Consider the following 18,596-nt stretch of genomic DNA (forward strand, 5'->3'; position numbering starts at 1 on the left):
CTTATTTTATTCTCCAGGTTTATTCATCGTGCTTGAATACAAAGTAAAAAAGGACCCGAGGAGCTGAATTTAAAACTGTTTTACACTTTTGAATAAATCCTACATTTGGAGCACATTATACAAACCTCTCGGCAGAATCCTGTTTCAAATGCAAATACCTTAAATTCCTCTCCGTGTTTCCTTCGTGTCCTCAGAAGTGCTGCTAGTTTCTACTGGAAAACACACGATGCTTTCAAGGGTTCGTGATGAGTCAAAGTTTGTGCTCCAGCGGTGGGAAGCAAGTACGTTTAAGGACACTACTTATGTACTTTGGTGCTTGTACTTTGCTCAAGTACCTCCATTTAATGCCACTTCATACTATTTATCTGCTACTCTTCAGAGGGAAATATTGTGCTTTTGAGTTTTAAGTCATTGTTTTGAAATCTTAAATTGCTCTCACCGTTACTTTTAATACTTTTACTATTAGTATTTCACATGCTGATAGTACTTCATTGCGTTTATGTGTAACTGAGGGTTTTTACAACGTAGTATTACTAGTTTGTTAGTACTTGTGCTCCGTTCTACATTGTACATTGTCTTCATCGGCTGCATTACATCTAAAGATTGTTTTTGATGGATTGAAAAGATTTGTTGGTATTTTGAGTCTTTTCCACTTTTTTTTAATTATCATTTACTGTAAAGCAAATCAAATTGAAGTAAATCTGTCTTCGAAATGATTTTCTTTTGTGCATTTAAAGCAGCAGCTCCGTCTTTGTGCTAAGCTAAGCTAGCCGGCTGCTCCAAAAATGTCAAACTAGTTCTTTAATGCCTGACTCATCAAATATCAAACAGGTTTTAATCACATCTTTGGAGTGTTTTTTAATTAAATAGAGCAGATTTTACTCTAACAGGAATACAAACTGTGTTCTGTGGTTCATGCTTTCTGCCGGTAGCTACAGGTTCATGGAGCTCATTAGTGATGCAGCAGATTTATTAAAAAACGTCTTCATGTTTGTCCTATTCTTATCTTTGTCTTCATTCTGTGGAGCTTCATCTGTTTTCATCCAATATTCATTTCCACATTCCGTTCCATCTCCCCGTCATTTTGGTCGCTGCTTTCATTAAAATCGCCTGACGGCGCCACGAACCGCATTTATTTTTCAACACGTGTGAAAAGGCAGAAGTAACAGCTTAAGTGTGAATTCACATACGACCGCCTCGTGCTACATGCTAAGGATAAAGAACCCCTCATGAATAAATCAGACTCCGGTCACCTAAACTCACCTCGAGACAGGAAAAGCCCATCAGTCACATGTAACCAACGACATGAAACACAGAACTCAGCTTTTGTCCTAAATTCACCTTCAGCAGCACAACATGACAGCAAATTTAAAAAAACTCGTCACTGACAGAAAACGGCCTCAGCTGTGAAAATGTTGACGTCAACAGAACAGACGAGCTGTTTTTAACAAAAACTCCGATGATGTAACAGGACCGCCGGCCTAACTTCACCTCCTGCTGTCGTCGCGTGTGACAGAAAAACACTAAAGAACACGCCAAAGGTTCGGCGAGCCGGATGTGGGTCAATCCTGAGCCCACGCTCCTCTCTCCCGAGTCTGATTCACCTGAAAGTGCAGCGGCAGCCGGACCGCTAATCTACCTCTTCACCCACCATCACAGCTCAGGGGATTACAACAATAGGATTTAGGGTTTATACTTTTTTCATATATCTTTTTTTTTTTTCTCCCCCTCAGCTCCGTGACTCCGTTTCCCCCTCGACGCTTTCATCAAACTCATGTTGGAACAAACGGCATCAAACGGCACATTTCATTTGGAGGCACGAAGAACACGACCTCGTCTCAGACGGCGTCTGTGAAAGGCGGGTTCCCAACCTACGGGGCGAGGTCCTCAGACGTGGTCACGAGATTAATCCCAGGGGTCGCAAGAAGATGATGAAAGTTATGAACAAAACATATTTCTGCCACATGAAATTACTTCATTGTAGTTGATCGTTAGCATATGCTAAGTAAGTAAAACGGGCTTACAGCGTTTAGATTTATTGATATTTATTCTTTATCACGTGATTCTTTTTTACTGCTATTACTTCTATAATATTTATTTTTCATTACTTCTCTTAATTTCTTTTCTCTTACTATAAGGTCAGTTTAGTCGCCGTTCTGGAGCTTTTGATCATAAAACATGATCTTCATGAGCAGAAACATCTGCTAGTATTTGTGCGTATTGAGCGTCTTTGCTTCAGGATTGATTTGAAAGATAGAGGACATCCCCTCACTGACATGTTACAGACTAGAGCAGAGAGAACAACTAGTTGATTCATTGAAAAGTGAAAATAATCATCCCAAATACTAACAACAACTGTAAAAAACAAACATGATAACTAAACCAGATCCTGACTCCATCCTTCACACTACACTTAATTAAACTATCTAATCCTGGACTGGACTTCCTGGCACAGGGGGTCCTCACTTCACAGGAACCGCGTGACCTTTACCGGCCTTGCGAGGACACTCCGGTCCTCATAAATACGGAAACACACGATCGTGCTCACACACACACTAAAACGTGTCAAACTCAATCAAGCAGCTCCGGTCGTGGCTAGGCACGAACACATGCCCGACAACGGCGGAATGCACGACAGCACTCGCGAACGCACTCATGCATGGTCACCGGCTGTATAGATACAATCTCTCCACCGCTCTCTCACACACACACACACACACACACACACACACACACACACACACACACACACACACAGGACTACGGATTGTATACTGCAGGCTCATTGTTGCATTTCTTGAGGTTGTTTTCTTGTCCTCTACCCACCCACACCCACACCCACACACACACACACACACACACACACACACACACACACACACACACACACACACACACACACACACACACACACACACACACACACACAGCACCAGTTTCACAATCAACCAGCTCTTCAATATTCCCTGCAGGCCTGACAACTTTACTCCTTATTCAATACGGCCGCCTCGGGCTGATGAATCCGACCGGACACATAGAATTGATTGATTAAATACTTCAAAGACGAAACCAACGAAGGAAAGTAGAGGAAGAAACAAAGACAGAGCCCCGATACATCTCAACGCTCCCGTCTTGACATTGTGCTTTGTCGTCTTTACTAAATATATCCAAATCAGTTTTTGGGAAATGAAATAAACTTGACATATTTTCAGGTCTCCAGTTTATCTTCATCACATCAGAAGCACAGCGATGTCAAAACAAAGAAAAGAAAAAGGTTGTTGATGTCATCGTCATGTTTAAATTGTTTTCCATCAATAGTGGATTAAACATTAAAACACCTTCACAGACACACCCGTGCACACGCAGCACCCTCACACACAACAGAAACACCTCGCTGTTCGCTAGAATGTTAATCATTCGACATCTGCAGCCTCTTGGTTCAGCTCAACATCTCACCACAAGGTCCGTCTTTGTTCAGGATCTATATTTTCATCATAATTAAGACAAACTGCATCGGCTGCTAAGGATCATGTGGTATGGTCGAAAGTTTCAGAAGACCTAACGTTGTCTATCCTCACACACATCTCAGTTATTAAATCGTAGCGTTAGTCGCGTTACTAAGTCTTGTTAGCACTTAGCGTTAGCATGTTGCGTTCGTTGAGTAAGCGCGGTTGTGTTGAGGAACTCAACCTTCTTAACTTCGTAACAAACATACTTATATTAACCCAAACCACCAGAAGTAGCCGGACAGTGTCTCATAGACATTCTCACTGAGAGGTCACAACGCTCTCATCTCTGCCGCTCGTAAATCATGCATTTCCAGAACCAAAAGTTTTGGGAGCCGAGGGGAAAGTTTCCTTGTTTGTTGTTTCTCTGCTCTTCTACATTGTGAATCCATTATGAGCCTCGTCTCTGTTTGCTCGGCGGCTCAGCTTTTAATCATGCTCCACGCTCCGCCCATGAAACATTGATGGCCTGTGTTTCTGCCCGGTGACGAGCGGTGAATCTTTCAGAAGGCCCGAGGACGGAGGCGAGCAGGGATTTTAATACAAACTGCATTTTCTTCGTGTTTACACTGCCGAGCATCGCCCCGACGACCACCTGACAAACTCAAATGTTTTATTCTGATGAAAGCACGGCGAGGATCTCCACCGCCGTGCCACTTTTCATCCCCTTAAAAACAACACATTTGTGGTTTTAAACAGTTTGTTTCTGTTTTGTTTGGGTGTTTGGAGACAAAAACAACAAGTCTGGGCTCAGCCGAGTCTCCAGTGGGGACAGAACAGTGTTTGTGTTTGACCAGCTCGTCTTCAGTACTTCTTCTTCAAGATCTTTTCTCCTCCACATACTTTCTGTCTTTTCTCTAATGCATCTAAACATCTGAAGGACACAACGTTAAACGGCAGCTATGGAGGTTCAGTAGAATAGTTCCGATTCATAAATCATCTTTATCGAATCTTTAAGTCGTATATTATTCTTTCAAAAGCTCGTTCATAACGCCTCACTCTTCATTTCAGCTGATATCTCTGTCGAGGCACCGGGACACACACACAAAGAGCAAATGTAAATGTGAAGGTTGGACTGTGTCACAGCTGTGACGGATGTATTCACCTTCATGTGTCGTCGCCTCCGTCTGAAGCGCAGCAGCTCCTTGTGTTGGCGGGCGATGAAGTTGACGGCGGCGTACTCCAGCAGGGCGGAGAACACAAAGAGCAGACACACGGCCATCCAGATATCGATGGCTTTCACGTAGGACACCTGTGGAGGAGGGGCGGAGGTGTTAGAGAAACAGGAAGTAACTTCATAATGATGCTGAACGAAGGAAGTGATGCCTTCAAGTTGAAAACGTTTCCAGCTTCAGACTGTCCTGACAGTTTCCAGAAGTATCCAGAGTACAGTTTCTTTTGCACTAAATACACTGAATATAATATTTTACTCAAATCCTCAAATGAATAATTTGTGCACTGATCATAAAACTTATGCATCTTTTTAGCCGTAGATTAAAATCAAATCGTATTAGATCAAAGTTGTAAAAGTGAAAGTGCTGAAAAATATTTTCAGTCAAAAAATGTATTTTGAAAATGAAAAGCAAATATATTGAGCGTGCACATTAGTCATTTTCTTATTAATGCAATGCATGAATACTAATTTAAGTGAATCATTTATATCTAGACTGGTCAGCTGTGGGTTAATCCAGGTTGGACGGGGCGACTATGAGAAGTGGACCTGATCATCGTGACGTCACCCTTTCGGTTTGTGGACTACGGTTTTGAAGCCCTCGAGTTCGGCATATTCGGTCGTCGCCATCTTGTTTTTGTTCAGACAGCAGTGACCTCAGAGGGCGGAGTTAACCGAACACTGAATTTTTAGGCGAACAAAATGTTCCTCTTAACTTTCATGAAGTGAAAACACACCATGAAAGGGTTAAAGTTGTAAGACGAGAACACGGACAACTACCAGACCGGACAAAGCTGTGCAGAGACCTGTCAATCACCGTGTAGCCCCGCCCCTAAAGCATCCCCTGCTTTATGGTCTGTTTGACTCTAAATGGACCATCATTTACTAAATGAACATCATGCTGTATTGAAGAAGACTTGAAACTAGAGATTGAGACCATAAACTCATGTTTACAATGTTTACTGAGGTAATAAATCAAGAGAGAAGTAGAGTCATTTTCTCATAGACTTCTATACAACCAGAGGAGTCGCCCCCTGGTGGACATTAGAGAGAATGCAGCTTTAAGACACGTTAAGGCCTGGGGTCGGACGTTACACCACTGAGTTAGTACATGAACATATAAAGGTATACTAGCTGCATATAGTTAAAGTGGATTGAACGGACTGAACGGACAGATGGAGAAAAAGCTACATTACAACGAATCCGCACATAAAACCAGTCTAGTGTCAGCAGCTTCTACGTACGAAGAGTGAAGCAAGATGGACAGTTTAAGGGCTGTCCAGATAATAAGTGCTAAACGGAGTCTGGTTGGATCATTGTCTGATTGCTATCTGTCCGCCAAGTGTCATTATTCAAGTGCGTTCACCCCGGCCTGTCATAACAACTCTGTGCCTCCGCACGTTATTACACGGCGCCGCCTCAGAGGGAGATCCCCCGTTCTGACACACAGAGAGCAGAGAAAACCCACAATCAGCCGCTTAAGATCCAATTAAACTATGACTTCGGATCACTTTCACAAACACACAGCAGCGCTTATCATCGCCGCTCAGCCTCCTTGTGATTCATGCCCGTTCGCGCCGAGTTTGATGCACAGTTATCTCCAATGCACGACTGATCTCCCCCCCCCCATCCCGCCCTTCCCCCCGTCAACTGGTTCACTTGGGTTGATGGTCATCCAGGCAGAGAGAGAGGCAGAAGAACTGAAAGAGGATTCTTAGAGTACTCCGTTTTTAGGACAGAATACAAATAAAAACAGATTGTAAAGGTATTTAACGACCCTAATAAAAAGCCTTGAAAAAGGCTTTGACATTTTTTTGCACATTTTTTCCTGGAACTTAAATGAAAATATATTTTTTTAGGAGATAGCTAACTCAGGGATGCATGTTTTGAGACGTCCTACCATTTTTTTCCCACCAGGTTACATTTAGTTTGGGATTCTGTATGTTTTGCTTTCGTATGTTATTTGTCAGTCGGATGGAAATATACAATTAATTAAATATATTTGGATCAAAAGCAAGATGAAGAAAACACATCTCCATGAGGCGAGAATAATCCCTTTAAATGTCCCTTTTCCTTCACTCTGTAAACAAAATACATCTTTCTCTGAAAGGTGGTTGAAAGGCATTCTGGGAAAGTAACCCGCTGAGTGAAGTAAATGAAGCAGATGCAGGGAGAGTGGCTACAACAAATTGTTGTCTCTAACCATCTAATGTCTAATCAGTTTATTTCCTGGTGTCCATTAAGTTTTACTGGCAATTAAAGCTTGAGAACATGAAACGTCCGAAATAAGCTGAACGAAGCCTTTTTCCTTATTTTGGTCGTTAAAGTTAGATTTAGATTTAGCACTCCAAAGGTCTTTAAAGTTAGATACTGTGTTTTTAAAAGCAGCCGGTAGATCTTTGATTTTCGGAGTTTGGGTAGATCTTAAAAATATGATTCATGGATACAAATTCAAATTAGATGAACACAGTCATGTGACGGGAAATTTGGCATTGAATCATGAAATGATAAACCGTGAAGGTGGAGCAGACTGGAAGCAGCTAAAACAAACCGGACTCAAACAATCCTGTTTGAGTCTGAGAGCGTCAGTCTGACAGACGAACCGACCGGCGGCGTCCTGAACGGCGGCTTAGGCGGCGTTACTGAACTCACACTTCACAGGACAGTTTCTAGCGTCGTGGCTTCAGATTTTGAGGTCATCCTTTCCATAATAACACGACTTTAGGAGGTACGACGGCGGCTGGCGGTACGACGGCGCTCTGCTGGAGAACTACGGTGGCCTTCAGGTTCATTTTTACGATGAAATCAGATACAATTCTAAATATCCATTAAAGTCAGCCACAATAAAACGTATCTACAAAGTGGGACGTTTCTGGGCGTCTTTAGGTGTGTAGCCCACGAGCATTGCACAAGCACACATTCATAAGGACAGAGACAGAAAAATATAGCGAGGCGAAACACCAAGCAGACAAAGACTCCTTCCAAAACACGAGTGACTCCGGGGTTGGTTGGCCTTCAGGTAACGACAGGACTCAAAAGGCTCTCTCTAGAGCCAGCGTTTGTCCGTTCTGGGCTACTGTAGAAACATGTTGGACTGGAAGAGGACCTGCTCCATATGAAGGGCTTATTCTAAGCTGAATGAAAACACAACCATTCTCAGTTTCAGGTGATTACACACTAATGAAAACAGAGGTCTGAATAGAAAAGGAGAACGAACAGGAGGAGCCAGAGACAGACTCCCCGGGATCAGACATGTCAACAGAGACGGCATCCAAAGTGTGACGTATCACCTCGTGGACGTCGTTAAAGGTCAAATCATGTTTTACATTCACTGATCTTTCTGTCGGAGCCTCGTGAGGCGTCCTGGACACTGAATCAGTCACAAATCGCTCCCCTGCGTGTGACGTCTGAAGGATCAGAACCACCTTCACACTGACATTGTGTCATTTAGGAGCTTTTCAAACCTCATTAAAGGTGTTATTGTGTCGCAGTAGTGTGATAGCAGTCACAGTACTCTTCTGCTTTGCTCAACAAATCTCTCAAACAGTAATATTTCCTCTCCTTCCTCATCGCTCCTCCTCCTGACTTACCTCCTTTCCTCATCTCCTTCGCCTGACATGGTTCATCCCTCCTCTGTGGCGTGTGAGACGAGCCGTGTGTTTATGTGTGTGTGTGTGTCTACTATCAATCACACACACACACACACACACACACTCAGATGTACGTGTGTGTGTGTGTGTCTGAGCAGTATGCCCACCTAAGCTCAGCTGTGCTGTGTGATCATTATTGTGACAGCTGAACTGCAGAGGAATCACGGTTCACTTGTTCAATTTTTAGAGCGCATGAAGCACCTAATGTCAACAAACACTGTGTGTGTGCGCGTGTGTGTGTGTGCGCATGTGTGTGTGTGTGCCTGTGTGTGTGTGCGTGTGTGTGTGCCTGTGTGTGTGTGTGTGTGTGTGTGTGTGTTGGGGATTACAGCTTCCCTGGACATAATTATACAATCCTGGCTCACGCAAAGTCTGGACGTTTTTTTTCTTCTCCCTTTAATCTGAAAATCCCTCACAGGAAAAGATTTCTCTCGGTTTTTAAAAAAGTTATTTTTCTCATCTTTGTTTCTTTGAACTTCGTCTGTTGATTGTCTCTTCTTCTTCTTCCCCTCCATTTCTCTCTCTCTCTCATGTCTCCGCCTCTTTGCTACCAGACACTTCCACTTTATTTTCTATTTTCTCACCATTCGTTCTTCTCTTCCTCTTCATCCATATTTCCCTATTTCCCTCTTTAAATATTTAATTTCCCACATGAATATCTTGTTCTGGTTCGGTTGCACTAAGCTCCGCCCTCTTGTTTCATTTCTACACGGCTGTACCGTCGTTCTTCAAAAAAAACAAGTTACGCCACATAACTTCCTGTCCAACAGCAGCCGATGAGATGCTCGGGTTCATTACAAAAAGCTGGTAGTGAAAAGGTGCGTTTGATTCGCCCTCACCTTGGGCAGGGAGGCTCTGGAACCGGAGCTCTGCGTGGTCATGGTCAGCACGGTGGTGATGCCCAGACCCACCCGGGCGGGCGCGGCGTCCATGTTGATCCAGAAGGAAACCCAGGACAGGATGACGATGAGCAGCGAGGGGATGTACATCTGGATCAGGTAGTAGCCCATCTGACGCTCCAGGTGGAAACGAGCCTCGATGCAGGTGAATTTACCTGTGGGGGGGGGGGGGGGAGATTGGTTTAATTCAAAGTGACGAAGCTGTTTGTGGAAGATGAGAGGAAGCAAGAAGAGAGTACTCAAATATCCTCATACAGCAGTTTGTATAATATCTCTATATATAATATATCTATATAGTATAAAAAGTTACTCCTCATTTTATGTGTGTCCTTCAAAGGAAACTACTTAGTTAGGTTTAGGAAAATATTGTTGTTTGGATCAAAATAGCTACAAAAATACCGTTACTTAAGTATGCAAGTTACGTGACAAATATATCGGTCTATATATCTATATACCTGCAAACACCGCCCGCACTGTGTGGCCTTCATCCTACCTGGTTTCAAGAATACGTGGATAACATACAGAATAACTTTGTGGGATATCTGCGAATTACTGCCCATTATTCTACGAGGGTGAAGCTAACGCTGGATGAAACTATTGAGGTGAGATTGTGGTGAACACGACGCCTCTCCTCCCGGAGGAAGCTGCACTCACTAGCTGCTGACATGCGCTTCATCGTCCTCAACCCTCCCCGTGGACCAAGAACAAACATCTACAGCAGCCCGACTCAAATGAAAAGACCACAAATAACCCCGGATACCACACACACACACACACACACACACACACACACACACACACACACACACACTACACAACCATTACAGACACAGGTCATTTCCATTCCAGACCAAGAGGGCCATGTCAAGCTTTATTCCTCTATCTATCAGACTCATTAATGCCTGAGTTAACTGGGGAGCTTGACCCTTTTTTATTATTCATTCACGGACATTTTTTCAGCACATAAACTCCATCGGTGGACATCTTAAAACTGCTTTAGGCCGCGCAAGACGAGGATCTTAGCTCTCTATCTAAATGACATAATACACAAATGAATTGAACGCAGATTTTATAATGAATACTTTGGAACGAATGCTGGTTTTTAGAAAGATCTCTCACTTCCTCCAAACGAAGTAACAGACAGAGGAGGAACATTCTGAGGATGAAATCAATCTCGACTCATTAAAAAGAAAGTCAATCAGGTTCAACAATGAAAGTAACACAACCAACCGTTCTAGTATGTTTTGTTTAAATCTATTCTAAAGAGTTGCTCCCTTACTTCATAACGAGACGGCTTATGATGCTTAAGGCTTCAAAAGATATTCACGGCTCACTGAGATGTTCATGGAGCCGATCATTTTGTCTCAGCAGGCGTCTCTTTGGGAAATGAAGTGAATCTGCAGCACAAGAGATTCCAGGAGAATGAAATAATAACAACAATGACGCCGGCCAACGATTAAACTCTGCTCTAAAGGAAACTGTTCCTCCGTCAGTCTCCTCCTGCGCGGTGAAGAGCTTCTGAATTCTCTATTATCTTCACCTCAACACTCACAGTCATGTCCCCCGGAACAAAACAAACAGGTGGAGCTGATGAGACAGAGGTTTACATTAAAGGAGTGATCCAGAGAGAGGGAGAGAGAGGGATTAGAGGAGGGAGAAGATGTTGGACTGGCAGTGAAAGGGAGGATGAGCCGGAGGGGAAACATAGCGGGACTGACGACGAAGGTGACGGCTTCTCAGAGGAAATGTCATCTTTTCTCTGCAGCGCTCGCGCTAAAGTGTAAATCACCAGCCGCCAAATCAGAGAGACACAAACGCTCGTCTTTGCTGAATATCAAATGAAACCAAACAAGGTAAAACACTTGAACACAAACACAGCAGGTGGTTTCTGGGGGTTTGTGCTGCTCAGCTACTTGTTACGGTGCAACAAGCCGAGAGAGGCGGTTCAGAGGCGCATGTAGCACCAGATGTTATTGGGCCTCTTCCTCCATCAGACAACAGAGAATCAAAAGAGCGAATTCATTCAAGCCGCTATTTACGACCTCTGTAAAAAATGTGACGAATTAACATGGATGGATCACGGTGGCTGATGGCAACCAGGCAGCAACCTGAGAAGTGAAGCAAATACTGAATTACCTTCAACGGCAGATTGTATAGAAGTCTATGAGAAAATGACTCTACTTCTCTCTTGATTTATTACCTCAGTAAACATTGTAAACATGAGTTTATGGTCTCAATCTCTAGTTTCAAGTCTTCTTCAATACAGCATGATGTTCATTTAGTAGATGATGGTCCATTTAGAGCAGGGGTCCCCAAACTACGGCCCGCGGGCCGGATGCGGCCCGCCTCCACATTTGGTCCGGCCCCCTGAACAATACCAGAGACGCATTATGATTTTTTTTCAGTCTGCACAATTAATCGAATTTTAATCAGCCAACCACCAGGGGGCGAACGAGATGAGAGCTGTCATGCGCGCACCCTGTAGAAGTAGAAGAGTAGAAGAAGTAGAAGAGACGGGAGCTTGTATCGCGCACGGCGGTGTTCCGCCCCGATCCGCGTGCACGATGCAACGGTCGCTCACCTGCGAGTGGCACGCGAGTAGCACCCCCCCCCCATGATCGGGCCCTAGGTCAAACGATATGTTCAGTGATGTGGCCCTCACAGGAAAAAGTTTGGGGACCCCTGATTTAGAGTCACACAGACCATAAAGCAGCTTACACCCTTTCAAAATGTTGTTTTGTTTTGTTTTCATGGAAGTTAATTGTAACATGTTGGTCACCTCCTAAAGATATCTTGGTTGAACTTAGCTCCATCTTCTCGTGTGACTTCTGGTTTAAAATAAAATAAAAAGAGAATGAAGAGATGGCAACAGCTAAAAAACTAGATGCTGATGGCCAAAACCCAAGATGGCTGACCTCGAGGCTTCTGAATGGTCAGTCCACACACCAAGAGGCGACCTCACGGTGACTGCGTCCACTACGGTCTAAGCCAGCAGCATGAGCAGCACCTCGCTTGTAACCGCTATCTGTCCCGTCCGAAGGTCCGATTCACAAAATGGTAAAGTTCTGCAGCTGAGTGCAAATATCCACGTGTCAAAGTATAAATATGACCTATGTGCACCGAGAACACAGTCGGCGGAACAACGGCAGAGAAAAAGCCAAAAGAAATGTTCAGACGGGAGCTAAAGGAGTTTAAACATGACAGAGATAATCAGTATGTGGGATTAAATCTGTCTGTTGGCTATGAATGAGCTCCGGTCACCAACAACCCTCTGAACACGGCAATCAGTTCACTGTAACCGCGACTGACTTTCAGCTGATCTTTGTGAATTGGACTGGTTTCTGCTATGAGGCTCATTTGCATAGAAAGGGGCTAATTTTTGGCCAAATGTCTGCTCATTACCTAATTTAAATACGTAGCTCGGGAAGCACTTCACCCTTTGTGGTGCTTTGAGAATTACACGCTTTCTTTTCGTCTTATAATTGCAGGTTGAGCGACCGCCAAAGCTGCACAATCCGTTTGTGAATTCGCCCCACGGTCTGTTTCAACACGACCTGCACGGCACGTCTTCTTCTTTATTCTACTTCTAGTGGTATCACAGTAATTCTGTACAGATTAAGACCGCACAGAGAGATTCTAACTGTAGCACAATGTAGCTGAGGATAGACGAGGTCTATCATGTCAGCAGCACACCAGAAGACTTATTATAATTATTATAATATCTAGATTAAAGGACATGGCTGCATACTTTCATCTAAAGCACTTTACAATATGCCTCTCATTAACCCATTCATCACTGACATGTTCAAACTGTTGCATCACATTCACGTTCGTCACGATTCTTCTCCTAAAAGCACGAGGCAGGTTTGATACTAATCATTGAGCTGCAACCGTCAAAGCTTGACATAACGTGCACTGACAGCTGAAAGCATCCTTCAAAGAATCCTTAAAGCCTGTAAAAACACGGTTGAACTGGGAATGTTACTCCAGCGTTTTGTTTTTTTCCTCAGTCGGGACTTTAACGTCCACGCTGCTGTTTCCAAGGTCAAGAATGAAGAATTTTGCTCTGTTTAAGTGTAGAAAGCAACAGCTCGCAGGGAGCAGCTCCTCACAAATAAAGCTCAATACAAAGAAGACGAGAAGAAGCTCGTTAACACATCCTCACACAAAACACTTCTTCTGTCCGACTCCAAAAGCCTCTCAGCGGTCTCCTTACATCGCTGTGGATACGTTGGCCGTACACATGTTTTTCAGAAGATAAAAGGACTCAAAATACTTCACTTTGTATTTGATTTGAACCCTCCTTGTGTTAACTGCTTTCTACTGCGATCGTGCTGCACACAGACTGCGTAGTTTGCAGTTGAGAGCCAGACGATCGTGCAGCTGCCAGGAGCAGCGTTCGTCCTTGTGCGGCCGTAGAAGGGAGAGTAACAGCGGATGTTTACGCTCGCAGCACGGAGACAGAGCAGGAGGAGTGTGGGTCCAGCGCCTTCTCCTCTCATCTCTCTGCTCCCGGTTCACTGCAATGTGGTGAAAATCCACAAGATTCTATCTTTTTAATCTCTATCTTTGTTGCTCATTCATTGTGTCTTTTCTGCTCTGGACCTCAGCAATCACCCGACAATCCAACGGTCCACTCGTTCCTCCTGCACGTTTTACTCTCTGTGGCCTCGTTTTTCACTTCAATATCAAAGTCCTGCTCCTCTCTGGAAACACAACAGTCATGGCAGCATTGGTGCTGAGAACATGATGTGTTCAAGGACCACCGTATTGAGACAATACTGCTCACTTGTTGTAGCGTATGTAAAACATTGTCTGTACAAAAACAGTGTGGAAAATCTGCGACACAGATAATTAAATTAACACTGCAGAGGTTTTATTTACATTGCAGATGTGCCTCTTCGTCTTTCTGTAATGTAATGAGCGCGCCGGGGCTCATAATAAACCACAAGAGAAGCCAGGGAGCAAGATGGCCGACGATCCATTTAATCAAAGAAGATCAATGGAAGGCAGCCTCATCAATTAGAGTTAACCCTGAACGACTGGAGAGGAGAGGAGAGGAGAGGAGGAGAAGAAAGGAGGAGTGGGGAAAGGCGACGAGAGAAGGAAATGTAATGTGAGAGAGGGAGGAGAGGAAGATGGGAGAGGACGGGAGGAAAGAGGGAGGGAAGGCAGGAGGAGGAGGAGGAGGAGGAGAGTCGATGGGGCTGGACTTGATTTATAGCTGTGATACACTTCAGAGCTTTTAAGTGCTGTCCATATTTTCCATCTGATAAGAAGATTGAAATTATTCAGCCGGGCCTCTATCTCACTGTGGAGTCTGTGTGTGTGTGTGTGTGTGTGTGTGTGTGTGTCCTGTATTCAATGCACACACTGGTGTCTCCCTTTGGCGTGTACAGAAAGGTTTACAGTGTGTGTGTGTGTGTGTGTGTGTGTGTGTTATCGTGTCTCCGGTTAGCGTTAGCTGAATCTAGCGTCTCTGCCCGATTTTTGTCCGTTTTGACGGACAAATGTACGATAACAGGCAGATTTAAAAACGAAGATAAAAACCTTCCGTGTGTTTTCTCTCTGTTTGGTGATGGATCACTGCAGCGGGGCGTTAGCTTTACTCAGCGTTAGCTTTAAAATAGCTTCATCGGGGACCTGAGCCTGAGCTACAGAAGGACGTTGGACAGTAACACTCTGAGCACGGAGACGCTGACACAGCATCATAAAACAGACCCAACTGATTGAATCGTTGCCAACAATGTTTTACAATTCATCTGATGAATGAGTTGTTGCAGCCCTAGTTAGGCCATCATCACGGTAAAGGTTTGGTTAGAGCAGGTTGGTGTTAATGTTTTGGGTGAGCGGCGTTGAAATGTCCCGTATGTGTTTAAACGCCTCGCGTACACAAACGCACCTTTAAACACATCAGCAGCCCGAAAACAAAAGCGGCCTGCAATGCAGCAGAAACCGTAATTAGTATTTCAAACAGGGCTTTTTCTTGCTGTGTGTGTGTGTGTGTGTGTGCGTGTTTGGGTGGATGGAGGGATGGAAAGCAATAAAAACGACAGCAGTCAGAGGGAGAGACGAGGAGGAGGAGGAAGAGGAGAGAGACAGAGCAGGTAAACGCTCCCTCTCTCTCTCCGAGTCACAATCGACTGCAGCTAATAAATCTGAGTAGAAACGACACCTTAATTCCCTCTTAATGCTTGATTGGGAAGCAGCGAGGCGTGCGTACACTCGTGGTAACACACACACACACACACACACACAGACACACACACACGGACACGTGCACACGGCCACAGAGGAGCAGCCTGGCTGGAGAGTCGTAAGAGATGAGATGAGAGAGGCAACGAGAGAAACAGGAAAATAAATCATGTGTGTACTTCTGTTGTCTAAACATAAGCAAATAGTAGTAGTAGTAGTAGTAGTAGTAGTAGTACTAGTAGTAGTAGTTTTGTTGCCATGATGGTTGCGGTTTTTGTTTCATTTTAATCTACATTAACGACGTTTAAACAGTTTCAAACATCGATCCAAGAGAACACAGAGTTCACTCGTCCCGTAGTTAGAATGCAGTCTAGTTGTGTGTGAACATCATGTTGAGTCCTGCAGAGTGAAACTCACTGTGCTTCCTGCCAAGAACCAAACGGGAGAAAACGTTGCGAGCTCGATGTAAAATATAAAGCTTTTAAAAGTATTTCAACAGGAAACACCATAAAAGGAGTCGTACGTGATGTGAGAAGGACAGAGTGGGATTCAGTGACAAAACAGACTTTATATAACAAAGCAGAGGATTATCACCCCATTGTCTACTGTGCGTGCATCAGAGTGTGTGTGTGTACGTGTGTGTGTGTGTGTGTGTGTGTGGCGGTGCTGAGTCGTGTCAAGGCTTTTCGTCTGGAGGTGGATCGTTCATCTCCTCAGCGGCGACAGCAGACGTCAACCTCTGTGTGAGTGATGGCTCTGAATCTGAACTAATCAGCCTGCTGCACACACACACACACACACACACACACACACACACACACACACACACACACACACTGTGACCAGTGGTTTGGTGTTTTGGAGATGGATCTTACTGCGACCTGTCATTTTTCTTTTTGTGGGAGAATAATTCCTTGAAAGTTTAGTTTTTTTAGTTTTATTGATACGAAAACTTGAATCACAGTTTGTACGGAGAATAATAATTAGCAAACATTTAAATGACATCTGCTTATGATGTTTGATTCCCGGTTGGTGTTCCACCTTAGAATGAAGCACTATTTTAAGAGCGTCTTCTGGAACTGGGTTTCCTGTTTAGCGGATGTTGGGTTTATGAAGGAGCATCAGAGATAATCTGGAGATTTACTGCCTTTAAACTCTGCTCTGTGTGTTCACACCAAACGCGATGAACGAGATGAACGCGGCGAGATTACATCCAAAGTCTATGTACAGACGCGATGAACGCAATGGCGCGGTGCGTTTGGCGCGGCGAAACACCGAAACGCCCCAAACGCAGAAGTTGAAATATTTGAACTTCTGCGAAAAAATCGCGTGACGCTCCAGCGCGATAGCCAATCAGCGTTGAGTTGCTCCCCATGTCATCAGTGAAGTCCTGCTGTTGTTGAATCAGGAAATAAATGCTGTAGCCGCCTATGCTCACCCAGAGCTCTACGATCCCTCATATCAGTAGAGACCAGACTATGTGTAGACATGTGTGTGTGTCAACCATATGGTACAAACAATGAAATAAATAGACGCTGCCTTATTTACGTCTAGATGACGTTATTGTGAGTGTTGATGGAGCTGCTATAATGTTAGCATAGCCTAGCACCGATCGATCCGAGCTCCATTGAGAAAACAAGTACAAATCGGCATCATTACGTAGTTATTTCGGAGTCCCTTTTTGTCGGTTTATTGCCGTTAAATCACAGCCAAGTCAGTTTATTGTGTGTTCATACAGCTGTAGTAAACAGCCGACGTGTGGCTCGCTAGACACAGTGAGCTCGATGAAATCCACGGAGCTCCTCCGGACTATGTTATGAACCAGACATGACGGCGTTTAGTTCCCTGTGATATCTGGGACTTCCACAACACGTACTGAGCAGAAATAGAGGTGATTTTTCCACGGTTGATGGCGGACAGTTGAACAGCTTTCAGGCCGATAAGCCACGCCCCCTCTCCGGCGCGTCCAGCACGATGCACGCGGATGAACACAAATAGTCCCCGGCGATACCGGCGGCGCGAATGACGCGATGAATGCGATTCGCGCCGTGTTCATCGCGTTTGGTGTGAACACACCTTTAGTGTCATAAATAGCAGGGATTGTGAGAATAATGTCACTACAGTTTGAAAAGAAAGGCATAATGTTTGAAGAATTATTTTAATAATATTACAATCTTAACATTTGTCGTCATAAAGCCTCATAAACATTTAAATAATCTTCTAAAGCAACAACATCATCAGTTCTGACCTCTTTAATCTCTAATAGGAAATATGTAGATTTATTTTTTACACATTTTGAAAGGTGCTGAGTGAATGAATTGATTTGTTCTGCACATTTTAGATGTAAGACTTAAACATGAGCATTTAGTTAAAACACGTTATTTCTCTTCGTCACTCAGCTTTGGATCCCGACGTCACATTCAACTTCTCAGTTCGTCACGTCGTCTTTCTGCAGCAACGTATTTTAATATCCCTCCCACACATCTCCAGTCCTCTGTTTCAGACAGCCGCCTGATACATATTTTATATTCATAGGTTTTGTGCTTTCTCTGGAGTGTAAGACTTGTGGACTGGCGAGGTGGACTGGACAGATGGTTTTCATCCACACTTGGAGGACCTGAAGGGAGAAACAGAGCGTGGCGTCCTCCCTCGTCCTCCCCCGTCCTCCCTCGTCCTCCCCCGTCATCCTCACTTGTTTCTTTTTCTGATTTCTGCTGCTCTCATTTATTTCTGTTGTTCTTCAGCTTCCTTCTCACATGACTAATAGAATCCTTCTCATTCTATTCATCCCCCTGTTTTTCCTCTTCTAACGCTGTCCATTCACCTCCATTCCATTCATGTTTTCATCTCTTTTTGCTATTTTCACTTCCTATATGTTGAAGGTTTCCTTACTTCCCCTCCCTGCCTTCTCCTTTGTCTCTTTTCGTACTCTTATGTTATTATCTCTCCACCTTTACCTTTTGTCTCTACTATCGTTCTTTTTCATCATTTCTTCTTTAGTCTCCTGCTGTTCAGTCTTTTCCTGGAGAGATCTTCCCAGACAGCGAAACTGCATCGTCAGCGTTTGTGTTTTGATGTCCTATCCTCTGTCGGCGTCACGTTCATCATTATACATCACACATACACACCTTCAGTTATGTACCAACAGTACCTTTAAGCTAAGCTAAGTAGCTTT

General features: G+C 44.1%; 1 protein-coding gene across 4 annotated transcripts in view; it reads right to left on the reverse strand.

The window, feature by feature from the left end:
* The window catches only part of glra1 (glycine receptor, alpha 1), a gene marked incomplete at both ends in the record, with an annotated part of 100,915 nt that overhangs the window by 11,361 nt on the left and 70,958 nt on the right, over positions 1-18,596 (reverse strand). For all 4 annotated transcript variants that reach the window (XM_079167772.1, XM_079167770.1, XM_079167771.1 and 1 more), the window contains 2 exons: positions 4,612-4,758; positions 9,167-9,381. In XM_079167772.1, the coding sequence (XP_079023898.1) occupies positions 4,612-4,758; positions 9,167-9,381 (362 nt within the window). The remainder of the gene's footprint in view (positions 1-4,611; positions 4,759-9,166; positions 9,382-18,596) is intronic.

Source organism: Pholis gunnellus (genome assembly GCF_910591455.1).
Source record: "Pholis gunnellus genome assembly, chromosome: 10".
In the NCBI taxonomy this organism is placed as follows: Eukaryota; Metazoa; Chordata; class Actinopteri; order Perciformes; family Pholidae; genus Pholis; species Pholis gunnellus.